Source organism: Cololabis saira, chromosome 3, assembly GCF_033807715.1.
Source record: "Cololabis saira isolate AMF1-May2022 chromosome 3, fColSai1.1, whole genome shotgun sequence".
Taxonomy (NCBI): domain Eukaryota; kingdom Metazoa; phylum Chordata; class Actinopteri; order Beloniformes; family Belonidae; genus Cololabis; species Cololabis saira.
The window spans coordinates 20,690,764-20,705,138 of NC_084589.1; the positions used below are offsets into that span (position 1 = coordinate 20,690,764).

Sequence of the window (14,375 nt, forward strand, 5' to 3'; positions counted from 1 at the left end):
GGATAGAGTTCGTCCCAGACTGTGGAGATATGGGATCGCCACTGGTTGCAGAATCTTGATATCTCTGCATTGAGATAGCCTCCAATGATGACAGGCCTTGTTTTTCCAGGAAGGGAGATGCCGCTCCACACCATCACACTGCCTCCACCAAAAGATGTTACTCTATCGGTGTCAGCATACTGTTCTCCATCCTTGAACCCTATGATACAACTGCCGTATCTGGAGTCATTGCTAAACCTAATGTTCCTCCACATATTCAGGTTCCAGTGCACGTGTTGCATGACATAAGCGCAAACGGGCCTGACGGTAACAGCAGTCATGGCAGGCCTCCTGGCAGCCCAATGAGACCAGATTGTCTGTTCTGGATTGTCTGGGCAGAGAGCCGGCGGACATATCGTCCTGCAAACATTGACTGCAAATCAGTAGAAGACGCCAATAGTGCCTGATTGGCACCTGATTGGCAGCAACTGGGAGTACCAGGAACTCTAAACAAGAGTCAATGGCAACAGCAATTTGTTTGGCATTGGCAGGGAATATTTGGCAAGTTATTTATGGGCACAAACTACAAACTCAGCTCTGCTAAGTTTATATATATATATATATTTTATTACTTTTTAGCAGCTGCAGTTACTTTCCAAATACTGTGACATGTCTAACAGGTTTTGAGCAGTTATCCATAAGGAAGTTTCTCTTCAGATGATGAGGGATTTTATAATTTGAGTCCAGGATTGCTTGAATCATTAACTCCTTGTTGTGTCCATGTTTGTTCTATGAAGCAGATTGTGTGTCGATCATTAATGACTGTGAGTGACTCTTTTGCTCCTTGCTTTATTCAGGCGCAAGCCTCCATGTGGCAGACAGTCGTTACTTTTGGTTCCACCACACTGAAGGAGACACCATGGCAGTTCAAGACCCTCGAGACATGGACCTGTGCTCGGCCCTGTGGGCTGTGGTTGCCTACGTCGTAGCAGACCTGCAGGACATGCTGCCAAGATAACAAGCAATGCCGATTGCTGCACTGGCTGATTCTAAACACCTAATTAAATACAAGCTTTCTAAATTGGACTTCAATTTCTGATTAAAATGGTGATTTGAATTTTCCTTTTGAGTAATAAGAGAAGACAAAAGCAGTCACTTTACAACTTTTCTAACATTTCGTTTTTTTTTTTTTTTATCTGAAGCGTGCTAATATTAAGAGAGAGAGGGTGTTGTTAGGTTTCTGAAACCTATGTGCTTGTTGATATAAGAAAAAAGCCAGAAATAAAGACAAACAACTTGTCTCATTTAAAGTTGTTCCTATTGGAGATTCAAAGCACGCCTGTACAAGGACCTTTTCTGTTTGGCAAACAACTTGTAGAAAAAGAGGATTTTTTAATGTACATAGAGATTTCCGCTGAAAAAATTTTAAATGCGTCGATATATTACAAAATAACTGGATAAACTGATAGAGGGAAGCTGTGGTTTAGACTAGCTCTCCCTTTATTGGAGCCTTGATTGGTCCCAGTCACTCACTTCATCGTCTTTCGTTCCCCAAACACTGGCCTTCGCTTTGTACTCATGTAACCACTCTTTAATGCTCGTCTCCTCTTCAAGGCTCGAGAGAAGGCAACTATAACTTCAAGTGATTAAGAATTTGCATGTGTAAGCATTTGAGCAGGGTCACAAATTCCAACTGATGTTTCGACCTTTCCATCTACATTTTAGTTCTTTATACCAGATGCAAAGGCCAAATATATTCCCAACACTATGAAAAGGTTTATAAAAGAGTCAGTTCAAAGTGATGAATTCTTAAATGATAAAGCTACGAGGTGATTTTAGACATAAGACATACTTGGCATAGTTTTAAGGGGAAACTAAATCTTCCTTTCTGGGCTACTATTTTAGACAAGGCTAGAAAAGGACAACTGTGCACTTTCTCTAGTTCTTAATGGTAACTGTGCTTTAGAGGGGATGATAATAGACCTATGAAAGATACTAAAGATAAAACTATTTGAAAGATTCCTCCTGCATGAACAATATTGGCCTGTGGTAAACCAACGTAAGTGAACAATGATGGTGATAAAAGGAGGTGTGTTGAGAAGCAATCATTTTGTTGATGTACTTTTGGTTTATGTCCATTGTTTCCAAACTTTTTAGAGCTAATGCACATTTTGTTAAGAGTAAAAAAAAAGAAAAATGCATGTTTTTTTACCTCCACCTTGCATTATTTAAGAAACTATTGTCTTATTGACTATTGTCTTGTCTTTGAATGATCATGTGAAATTAGATGCATTTTCCAGACACAATGGTTGAAAATAACTTGATTAAAATACAATTTCCATTTCTGAAAACAAAATGTTTTGTTTTCCTGAACCCAAAGTTAGACTTGAAGATCAGGCACATAAAATATCAGTGTATTATTTTAGTATCGGTAATTGCTCAACATAGTTGTACTTCTGCAATTCTTTTAGTTCTGCTAATGACACAACTTCTGAGAGAAAAAAAAGCGGAAGATGAGATAATATGACCAGTCACATTTTCCTCAGAAACATCACCAGTCTGGATGGCGTGAAGGGAAGAACAAACTCAAAAGAAGAAGAACTGACAGAGAAGTGGAAGTACAGAGAATGAATCACCACGGGTGTTATGAAAATTGTCACAACAGCTGCAGCACACACAAGCAGCTGGGAGCTCGTGCCCCATGCACAGATAAATCAACTTTCCCAGTGGGTGATGTCAGGGTTAGTCAGACAGTTCACATCAGGTCATTGTGTATGTGCGTGTCTGTGTTAAAACCCAGAAATGTGCGTATCCTCTTGTCTGGCTGCTGACCCCTTCCTTCTGTGTCAGTAACGCTGATTCACACACCAACAGTTTTGTTAGTCAAGGAAAGCCGTCTGTGTCTGTGTCTTAACTTAGTCATACATGTGTGCCGGACATAACGAAAAAAGAACACACCTGTACACAAATGAGACGTCCTCTCTCCCTCACACACACACACACACAGTTATGATTTGATTTTAACTAAGCTTTTATTCTGTGTTGTGGAATCATGTAGTTTATTTTGTTTCTCCTTTGCCAACAATCAGCTTTTAAAATGAAATAGATTAACTTGAAATAAAATATTACATGAACTTTTAGCAAAAGGCGTCCATGTGAACACACTGCAGTGTTACAACTTCTCTGGACTGTCACCTTTTCAACTGAGATTTTTCTCTCGTGCTTCTTGTATTCTCCAACAATTTATATCTTACTCTCCAATTTCATGTCAATTTCTGCTCACACATAAATCAGGATTTATATTTAAAGCATTTTTGTATGATTTCTGTTAAAATTGCCTTTGTCTCCTCTTTAAAGGCAGGTTCAACAGATTTGAGGTAGACCTTTTGGTCCAAAACTTACAGACAATGACTTACACTTTTAAAATGTGTTATATTTAAACTTTTAAATAGCCATTATGATTGCACTAAATCTTAAATCAAACTACCACCAATTCAAACGTGACACTAAAAAACTGATTTTCTTACGAGCTTTTTTTTTTATACAAAAGGCTAATTTGTTTGACAAAGATTAGGGATGAGCACTTGCCTTATTTCGTCAGAAACCAAACAATGATCACTTCTGTAGCATACTATTAAGTGAACAAAAAGGGGCCAAGCAAAAAGCTTTCTCAAAAAATATTTTCAAGATTGCATGAGGCTGAGAGGAAGTCTACAGTAACCTGGTCGTTTGAGACAACCAAGGACAATGACCTGGTCAGTTAAACAAAGCAACACATTTTTATTGGCATCTGTATGCAGAATAAAACAGGCCACAACGATCCAGTCAGTTGATGTGCAGCATCTATCAGTGTGGATCGCCACCTTGTGGACAAATACCAGAGCAGCGCCTGCTGACTTCTCATTTTAGGTGCCAATTAAACTGATATACAAATCCAACACGAGAGAAAATAATTCACCAATTTTGTGACATTTCAGAGCTTTTTAATTATAAGTATTTTTTTAAATTCAGATTGATTTTTAAGCCAAAAACCATTGAATATGGAAAACAAGTGTTTATTTCTTATTATACAAGCTAATTACAGAAAGAAAGGATTGAAAACATTTCACAAGTTGACGGCAGAGTTTCTGAAAAAAGTCAACAACGGACATAATGTGACTTTCATTTCCAAATGTAGACTTGCTTTGAAATGTGTCACTCAGTCGCTGACACATTTGAGGAAGTGTTGAGATCTCCCTTAAGACATCAGAGGGGGAATCAATGAGTTAGAGACTTGGTGCTTGGAGATGAATGAAAAGTGAGATAAGGACATCAAGGTGTCTTACAGTGTATAATCGTCTGTCACACCCGGGGAAATGCCCAGCGGGCGTTTCCCCTGCCGGGGAAGCGCCCGCTGGCCCCGCCCACCAACGCAGCGGTTCTGAAGCCAAGCCGGGCACCGCGTCCCGCCGCCAGGGCGCCGTCCTGCGAGGACCTGCTCTCCGACTCGGCCAGCATGGCGTCGGACACGAGATGCGAGTCGCTGAACTCCAGCCTGCGGGGGGCCAGCGGGGAAACGCCCGCTGGCCCTGCCCGCCAAGGCGGGACAGCGAGGAACCCGTCGGGCATGAAGGCCTCGGGTCCACAGGGCGGCGGACTGGAAGAACACGTCGTCGTCCTCGTCCTCGTCATCCATTTCCAGCTTCAACTCCAGCCTGTCAGCGTCGCCCACCAAAGGTAAGCTAAACTCCTCCCTGAACCCCGGCCCCTCTGGCCCCGCTGCTCCACCGCCTTCACCGCCGCCGAGCTGGGGCCCTTCGCGGCCGGACGCCGCTCGCTGTCCGTCCAATCCAAGAAGACGTATAATATAATGTTGTAATAAATTTTTTTTTTATGTAATAAAAATATGTTGGACCACCGCCACAAAAAAAAAAGAAAAAAGAAATGTGTCACTCATGTAACCACTGGTCTTCTGGAGTTAAACACCTTAATCCCATTTTGCACTGAGGATCGAGCATATTTGGTCAGGAGGGCTCCAGTGGTCTGTTTCTCTCCACACAGATCCCTGGATGAAGAGAAGAGAAGAGGGTTAACATCATCATGAACCAGAACAGAGATCAGGTAACGTTTTGATACACTTCTGTGGTTTCATTTCTCAAACAGAAAACACTGACTTTATGTATGGCGTGATGTCGTCTTCTGTCCATTTCTCCCTGAGTGTAAAGAGGTGGTTGAAGCGCTCCATTGTGTCCTCTGGGAGGTCGTCCACTCGCAGAAGACTGATGGTTTCTGGGCGGGAGGTGCGGTCCACTAGAGCGACTCCCTGAAAGATTTACATACCCACCAGCACCTGGGTCAGGAAAATACATTTTCTAGGAAAATAAATCAGTGCCTGCAGACCTTCTAGAAAGAGAGGTGGCTGAGAATAAAATAAAAACTAAGAGTTAGGGGGAGCTTTACAGATTAAAAGTAAAGTACTTTACCACAAATAACAGAAGCACAGATGTGGACAAATTGTTTGGTACCCTTACAGCTCATTGAAACAGTCATATTTTAGACTAATGCCAGAGTAACTTATTTTGGCTTTTTCCCCACAACGGATCTCCTCATTACCACATACTGAATTTGCATGAGTGTAATGTCGGAAGCCTTTTACCGCATTTATCTGGGCATGGCACTATGAGAACATTGGCATTTAAAGCAGTTGATTCAGAAATCAAATTTGTATTTCTAAACATTGAATAAATCATAATGGATACCACTAAATGTAGTCAGTGTCAAGTTATTCTAATAATGGTTGCTCCGCCCCCCCCTTTTTAAACTAATACATTTGTTCACATCTGCATGTTACCCCCTAATGCTGGCAGCTGTAACTCAGAGGTCAGAGTAATTATTTTTAAACAAGAAGATTGATAGTTACATTTGCAGGTGATGTATTAGCAAGTGCTTGGACTCGACACTGAAGCCCACATTTCCCCCACCGGCTAAAAGAAGTGTGTCAACCCTTTGTGTGTTGATTTCTCCTGTTCTCGCTTCAACAGTAGTGCAGATTATACTGAAGAAAATCACCTTTAGCTGGTCCAGTCTTGTACTTATCCCCTCTGGGACGCTCTGCTGCCAGACCTCCTGAAACTCCTTTAGGTTGAACTTGATAGCGTTGTGCAGCAGCATGAGAGCCACACCACGACATACTTTATCTTCATCCAATGCATAGAGAACCTCGTCTGTGGAGAAAGAAGGAAGATGTTAATTTTCCAGTCTGGAGAATCAGATTAAGGTTACACTCTGCCAAATGGATCGTCACATACTCACCGTTTTCAGTGTAGCGTTTCCCATAAGAGTTCAAGGAGTGTTCGATCATTTCTCTGTGAATAAGAAGATATCGTCATTTACATCTGGCTGAGACTCTGTTATGTTCTCACATATGACTAACCTGATAAGAGTTTTGAAAAAACAAAAAAAACTCAACTCTTTACTCATATCAACAATGTGGATTTGCCTGTAAAGTTTCAACAAAACTAAAATGTCATGCCACTTCAAACTATATGCAACCTGTTTCTCACTTTTTTGATCAGTAATGAATTAGGGCAGTGTTTCCCAACCTCTGTCCTCAAGGCCCACTGTCCTGCATGTTTTAGATGTTTCCCTTCATCATCACACCTGATTCTAATTAATGGTCCTAATTAGCTTGTCATCAAGGCCTGCACAATTCTGTTGATGACACAGCCACTTGTATCACGGTGTGCTGAAGCAGGGAAACATCTAAAAGATGCAGGACAGTGGGCCTTGAGGACCAGGGTTGGGAAACACTGCTAGGGTGACATAGATGGACTAACTTAGGCTCCAGCAGGGCCAGCTCCTCCAGACAGGTGTGAAGGGGGACCTTGTGGAAGGACCATGACTCAGAATCCACCAGCTGAGTCAGATGGCCGAGCAGCTTAATCTCATAGTCAAAGTCCAGCACACGCCAGTAACCTGGAGGGAGGAAGGATCTGTAAACCTCAAATGGTAAAATGAAGAACACATGATACAAACAATTGATTATAGGAAATATAACAGCAATATGAGTGTTTACCATCGATCTGACAAGCGTGAAGGGTCTCCAAGTGGGTCTTTATCTCCTCCTCACTCGCCTGAATCCTCTCCAACAGGTCCTGCATCGTGTACTGCCAACAGAGTAAACCATTTAACCAGTGTGGCAGGGTGGAGGAGCAGCCACTCAGCCTCTCCACCCTGCCTGCCTTCATAAAGAGCAGCTGCACACCAGCAAGAGGTCTGCTGGGAGAGGGCTCTGCTGAAGGTTCTGCTGGTTCATGCATGTCTGGGTGTAATAAAGGAGTTCCTGCACTAAACCCTGTGTCCTCTGTCCTGTCGGGTGACCCCTGTAGCACTAGCCGTTGCTACAACCAGCTACAGTAACAGAAGTGAGGGAACACACAAAGCTGCACTGCTACACTGATAGTTCCCTTGACAGATGTGGGTTATGGAGCTAGAACAGTCTCATAATTCACAAATGCACAGGACAAGTTTTACAAATGCACAGACCGATTTACAAATGCACACACAGTTTCACACGTGCACAGAACAATTCACACGTGCGTAGGACAAGATATACAAATGTATTTTTGATGCACACACAAATATAACCTGATTTACAAATGTTTTTTCGTCTGTGAGCTGCGCTGGATCTGTGTGTGAGTTTTGAGACTCCCTTGACGTGACTAGATCCACAAATGTGGTTTTTTTTTTAACACGGAAGGATCTGCAACCAATCAGATGTCTTCCTTTGTTCCAGCCAATCATATGAGCGCACCCACGTAGGGACGATTTACTCTAAACCAATCAGATTAAAGGGGCGGATACACCTGCTGTTTGAACTGCGTTCACTTAGAAAAGTGATTAATATTTGGAGTTGTTGGAGTAAAGATAATTAAACATGAACACGAGATAAAAGATAAATAAACAGGATGGAGAGGAGGTCACTGTTCTGATTTTCTTGTGATCTAAAGAAAACAGCGCGATCTGAGATGGTTTGTCGGGCTGATCAACCAGAGCCGTCAGGAGAGCTCTTAGTCCTGCCGATGCAGCAACTGATGATGAAAAACAGCGGAGATATTTCTGTATTTGAACTACAGGTGTCTTTCAGGAGAACGAGCCTGTTGACGGGGGTGAATATTGCTGCAGGTCTCGTTCTGGCTCTGGCCGCGAGTGGCGCTGGTCCCGGTCAGACCAGCTGACCACAGGGACCAGACGTGGAGGTCAGAAACAAGCAGCTGTTATCCTCACATTTATGATGTGACATTACCACCACACAGAGACAAACATGTCAAAACAGCGGCGGATCAGGACAGTCCTGGTGCAGAGTCGTGCTCATGGGAAGATGCAGCGGTGATGATGCTGGTCGGGGTTTAGTCCACCGATCATGAAACATCTGAGCTGATACAGAGGTTCTTTGGTTATCAGTCGACTGATACCGACTTTACTCCAGATATTTCGGTAAATTAATCTCCTGACATGCGCTGCTGCTCCACCTGCGCTGCAGCTCGTGCCCGTCAGGCAGCGCAGCAGCTCTCTGCTGTCTGTCTGGTTCTGAATCAGCGGGACAATCCCATGTAATACGTCGTGAAAACAAACGGAGCAAATACATAAATATCTCTGCTGTTTCATCATCAGTTGCTGCATCGGCAGGACTAAGAGCTCTCCAGTCCCGACGGCTCTGGTTGAACAGCCCGACAAACCATCTCAGATCGCGCTGTTTTCTTTACCGAGATCACATGAAAAGCAGAACAACGATCTCCTTTCCATCCTGTTTATTTATCTTTTATCTCCTGTTGATGTTTAATTATCTTTACTCCACCAACTCGAAATATTAATCACTTTTCTAAGCGAACGCAGTTCAAACAGCAGGTGTATCCGCCCCTTTAATCTGATTGGTTGCAGATCCTTCCGTGTTAAAAAAAAACACATTTGTGGATCTAGTCACGTCAAGGGAGTCTCAAAACTCACACACAAATCCAGCGCAGCTCACAGACAAAAAAACATTTGTAAATCAGGTTATATTTGTGTGTGCATCAAAAATACATTTGTATGTCTTGTCCTACGCACGTGTGAATTGTTCTGTGCACGTGTGAAACTGTGTGTGCACTTGTAAATCGGTCTGTGCATTTGTAAAACTTGTCCTGTGCATTTGTGAATTATGAGACTGTTCTAGCTCCATACTGGGTCCCTTGTCTGAGCATCCAAACTTCTCTAGAAAACAGTATATTGTTCTTCAAATAAGAGATGGATAGCTGTCTCTTATTTTTCTGTCCGTATTACAAATAGATTCCAGACAACAGATGAACACTATAGGACCTATTAACAGAGCAAAGTAATACAAATGGTTAAGGTGGAGCAACATAAAAGATTACAGTGAAATCTAATCACCCTGTTCTCCGTCCTCTCCTCTTGTCCACTGAGTGCAGGTCCTTCATAAGGATTCTCCATTAAAAGCCTCTTCAGCTTCTTCACCTTAGGCCGCTGTTTCCTTAGCTCCCAGTAGCTGTTACAAAATCCCCAGATCTACAACAGAGGTAGGAGGAGTACAGTTATCTCCAACCATTTACACTTCAACAAATCACAAATCAGCTCATTGGGCCTCCGCGTATGGTTTCTATACCTGAGCATGAGCTACTTGAGAGCCGTCCTGGCTGCTGCTGAGCTGGTCTGGAGTTCTGCCTTCAGGTACAAACAGCAGCAGGTTGGAGGTGTCAGCTATTTTCAGATCATAGGTCTTGTCCCCACTGCAAACCACCGCACGCTCATCTTTATCCCCGCGGATCACAAGACTGTTCAAGAGGGAAAATAAGCATTTATGGATCACTTACACATACATGACAATGTTTTTGAGAAAGACTTACACCTTACATAAACCTGTTTTTTTGCATTTACAACTTCATCCGACAAATGAGAAACATAATTATAGAACTAGACAGGCCTCAGCAAACAACTTCACCTTGCCTTTACCGAGAACCAACGCACGCAAAAGGTCTGTTATGTACAGGGCTGTAGCTCACTGGAACAGTCTCCCCCCACACTTGATTTCAACCATAGGAATGGCTAGTTTAAAAATTAAACTGAGAGAAGCTGTGTTTCGACATAATATTCTGTTACAATAGTCTATTAGAAAACTACGTTAAAGGAATCCATTCATGTTAATATTTCTATCAATCAGGTTACTTATTAATTTACATTGTACTCCTTACATTACATTCTACTCTGTAATTAATATTAATTTGCATTGTGTTATTCAATGTTCATATTATTAGTATTATTTAATGTTCAAATGCACTGAGAAATTCATGTTAATATTTTCATGTAATTTTTTGTATAAATGCTGTATTGTTGATTAATTGTTTGATTTAATGTGGACCCCAGGAAGAATAGTCTTCATATCTATGAGGACTAATGGGGATCCATAACAATAATAAACAATAAACATCCATCCTGCTGCCAGTGCATCTGGTGTCAGTCCACTAAAAATTGACTTCAGTCATTTTTTGAACTGTACCAGGTTTAAAAAAAAACTCCAATTACTCCAATAATTGATTACTCGATTAGTCAGTCTTTGAAAATTGGGTTTCAGATTGTTAACAGAGAAAACAAGCATGTTGCATACGTTACACCTAAATCAGTCATGACGTTAAAAAAATGAAGTCATAAAACAGAATAAACAGAACAACCATGTTTCATTGTTGACGGGTTTTACCTCTGGCCAGCTTCGATGTGTTTGCACAGCGTGTCGTCCAGCTCCATCAGACAATAATCGGCCGATGAAACATTTTCCCCAAATGACAAACACTGGATGGTTGGCTGTAAATCTTCCTCCTTCAGTTTGGCTGCCTGCAGCGTGGCCTGCACCTCTTCCAGCGTCCTCATCATCGCTTAATGTTGTACAATAAAAACAACGAAATGCCCCAAAACAGCCTTTCCAGAGTGGTAACAACTTCGTTTCTGACGTAACTTCGTCGATGCTATCTACCATATATATCTATGGCTGTCTACGGCGTGTATATATGGATATAGTTTATATATACACCGTAAGTGTATATTACGGAGCCCTGGAGGTGACATGGAAATTATTATTTTTATCTCGTGCGCACGACTTTTTATGTCGTGCGCACCACTTTTTATGTCGTGCGCACCACTTTTTATCTCATGCGCACCACTTTTTATGTCGTGCGCACGACTTACTGAAAAGTGGTGCGCACGAGATAAAAAGTCGTGCGCACGACTTTTTATCTCGTGCGCACCACTTTTTAGTCAGTGAGAACAGAACACTGGATTGAATAGGAAGGAAGGCCAAAAGGAAACCCCCAAAAGTGACATATCCGCTCACTTCAACATATACAGCTATTGATGCCAAGCATTTATCTAGTCGTCGAAGTCCGATCTCGGGAAACTGGCTTCACAAACGACGTTTTAAAAGTGGAACTATTTCCAGAGGCGGAGTTGTCACAAAGTGCTTCGACATTGTCACGTGAGCGTGCTGGACCAATCAGAGTGGCCGCTGGTCCAAGATCGCTGCCTACAGTGCTGATTTTATTTGTAGAAATAAGCTTTAAATTGCACTAAAATGACTACAAACAATGTTATATGTAAACGAAAATTAATCTGAATTATAAACCTAAGAGACCTGCTGAAACAGTGATAATTCTGTCATTAGACAGAACATTAGACAGTGATGATTCTGTCATTAGAAATAGGGGGTTCTCCCAAATGATGGGAATATAATACCCATGCTCAAAACCTATGTTAAACCTGCAATAATAACAACATGTTTTCTATTTTCTATTAAAATAGAAAATAGAAAACATGTTAATAATAACATGTTTTCTATTTTCTATTAAAATAGAAAATAGAAAACATGTTATTATTTTTTATTATTTTCTATTTTATTATTATTTTATTATATTATGATTATATATCTATTATATTATTTTATTATTTTCTATTTTAATAAAAAATAATAACATGTTTTCTATTTTCTATTTTAATAGAAAATAGAAAACATGTTATTAATAACATTTTTTCTATTTTCTATTTTATTATTATTTTATTATATTATTATTATATATCTATTATATTATTTTATTATTTTCTATTTTAATAAAAAATAACATGTTTTCTATTTTCTATTAAAAATAATAGATAGTAATAATAGACAGAAAATAATAAAATAATATAATAGATATATAATAATAATATAATAAAATAATAATAAAATAATAATAAAATAGAAAATAGAAAACATGTTATTAATAACATGTTTTCTATTTTCTATTAAAATAGAAAATAGAAAACATGTTATTATTGCAGGTTTAACATAGGTTTTGAGCATATGGGTATTATATTCCCATCATTAGGGAGAACCCCCTATTTCTAATGACAGAATCATCACTGTCTAATGTTCTGTCTAATGACAGAATCATCACTGTCTAATGTTCTGTCTAATGACAGAATTATCACTGTTTCAGCAGGTCTCTTAGGTTTATAATTCAGATTAATTTTCGTTTACATATAACATTGTTTGTAGTCATTTTAGTGCAATTTAAAGCTTATTTCTACAAATAAAATCAGCACTGTAGGCAGCGATCTTGGACCAGCGGCCACTCTGATTGGTCCAGCACGCTCACGTGACAATGTCGAAGCACTTTGTGACAACTCCGCCTCTGGAAATAGTTCCACTTTTAAAACGTCGTTTGTGAAGCCAGTTTCCCGAGATCGGACTTCGACGACTAGATAAATGCTTGGCATCAATAGCTGTATATGTTGAAGTGAGCGGATATGTCACTTTTGGGGGTTTCCTTTTGGCCTTCCTTCCTATTCAATCCAGTGTTCTGTTCTCACTGACTAAAAAGTGGTGCGCACGAGATAAAAAGTCGTGCGCACGACTTTTTATCTCGTGCGCACCACTTTTCAGTAAGTCGTGCGCACGACATAAAAAGTGGTGCGCATGAGATAAAAAGTGGTGCGCACGACATAAAAAGTGGTGCGCACGAGATAAAAAGTGGTGCGCACGACATAAAAAGTCGTGCGCACGAGATAAAAATAATAATTTCCATGTCACCTCCAGGGCTCCGTAGTATATAACGAGGTCGACGGTCAAAATTCCCCGCGCTCTCAGGAACGGAACGGAAGTGACGTCATTAAACTACCGGAAACTTACTATTCTTCTTCTATTCAGTGCTGTCCCATTTGGAGCATGGATTTATTAAATTAACTTGAAATTAACTAAATTGATTTGGAACCCTCACACCCTTTTTTTAACTCTTTATTTAAATCTTTAAATATAATGAAAAATTAAGAACAAGGGTAATATTCGACCACCATATTGAAAAGAAATAAAATAATATATTAAGGACAAGACAGTTTGTAAATTAAAAGGATAAATAAAAATAAAAACAACATAATGTGCGAGAGTAAGTTTCATGTAGTCAAATTGAGCGATTTACAGATGCCGATGGTTTTTTGCTGCCTTTGTGTTTTTTGATGGGTAAATTGTCCTTATATCAAGTTTTTTTTTTTAGTACAAGGAGTTCAGGCTTTCTGTGGATGAATTTGGACTTGTGTAAGGGAAATTTAGCTAAAAATAAAAACAGATTAATAAAAAAAGAAAGCGTCCCTATCTTTGTGATTAAAATTATGAAACGCCAAAAATAACATTCTTAAAATAAAGATGAAAATCAGAAAAGACAGAATCAACAATATACTTGTGGAAGTCCCTCCAAAATTTACAAGTGAATTCACATGACCAAGAAAGAAAAGAAGAAGAAGAAAAAAAAAAAGGAAATACCTAAGTAAAATAAGATAACCACATTAAGAAACTAACTATTTGGCAGATTTATTATTTTTATTTATCTATTTTTGATTAACAAACTGATTAACTCAAATCATAAGTTAATACTATTTTAAAGCAGTACATTTAACAGTAAGGGAATTTGGCAATGAAAGCGTGTACAGATTAGTAGAAACAAAATAAAATGAAATAAATATGAAATAAATAAGTAAAGTACTGTCGAAAATGACACGCTGACTTGCTGGGTTTCTAGATGCAATCTAATGAAGGAATAAAAAAATAATATTCATAAAAAGTTATGATTAGCCTACTCAAAAAGCATAAAACGTGTGTTATATTTTAGAAGTTTATATTTCTGAACACAAAAAGTACAAAGCAAGAATTTTTTTTATTAAGATGAATTATACTTTGCATCCTTTATAATGAAATCATTTTTATACTGCTATGAAATGTAAAATGCGATGCGAACAAACGTAGGAATACCTGTCTATGGATGTAATGGAACTGGGAAATCCCCACTTCCGAGGACAAATGGAACGCGGCAATAGACACTGTAGGAACGGTGAAGCTCCTGATCATG

General features: G+C 39.7%; 2 protein-coding genes across 2 annotated transcripts in view; one reads left to right on the forward strand and one right to left on the reverse strand.

Moving 5' to 3' along the window:
- Nucleotides 1-2,321, forward strand: part of LOC133427427 (carboxypeptidase Q-like) — a 40,090-nt gene extending 37,769 nt beyond the window's left edge. Inside the window, exon 11 of the mRNA XM_061716467.1 lies at nt 837-2,321. Within this exon, the coding sequence (XP_061572451.1) occupies nt 837-997 (161 nt within the window). The 3' untranslated portion in view covers nt 998-2,321. The remainder of the gene's footprint in view (nt 1-836) is intronic.
- Nucleotides 2,322-4,896: 2,575 nt separating this feature from the next.
- Nucleotides 4,897-11,179, reverse strand: dscc1 (DNA replication and sister chromatid cohesion 1). The gene is made up of 9 exons (XM_061718289.1): nt 10,706-11,179; nt 9,617-9,785; nt 9,385-9,519; nt 7,034-7,124; nt 6,795-6,933; nt 6,271-6,323; nt 6,028-6,182; nt 5,133-5,281; nt 4,897-5,023 (listed from the first exon to the last, which is right to left on the reverse strand). Exons 1-9 carry the CDS (start codon nt 10,876-10,878, stop codon nt 4,912-4,914), a joined length of 1,176 nt encoding a protein of 391 aa, XP_061574273.1. The 5' UTR covers nt 10,879-11,179; the 3' UTR covers nt 4,897-4,911.
- Between the last annotated feature and the right edge of the window lie 3,196 nt (nt 11,180-14,375).

What these genes read in the sequence shown, in the direction of transcription:
- dscc1 (XM_061718289.1), bottom strand. Translation starts at nt 10,878, where the DNA reads ATGATGAGGACGCTGGAAGAGGTGCAGGCCACGCTGCAGGCAGCCAAA. An exon ending in TCACGCTTGTCAGATCGATG is followed by an intron (nt 6,934 to 7,033) that starts GTAAACACTCAT and finishes TCCTCCCTCCAG; the next exon opens with GTTACTGGCGTGTGCTGGAC. An exon ending in CTGGCCCTGCTGGAGCCTAA is followed by an intron (nt 6,324 to 6,794) that starts GTTAGTCCATCT and finishes TCTTATTCACAG; the next exon opens with AGAAATGATCGAACACTCCT.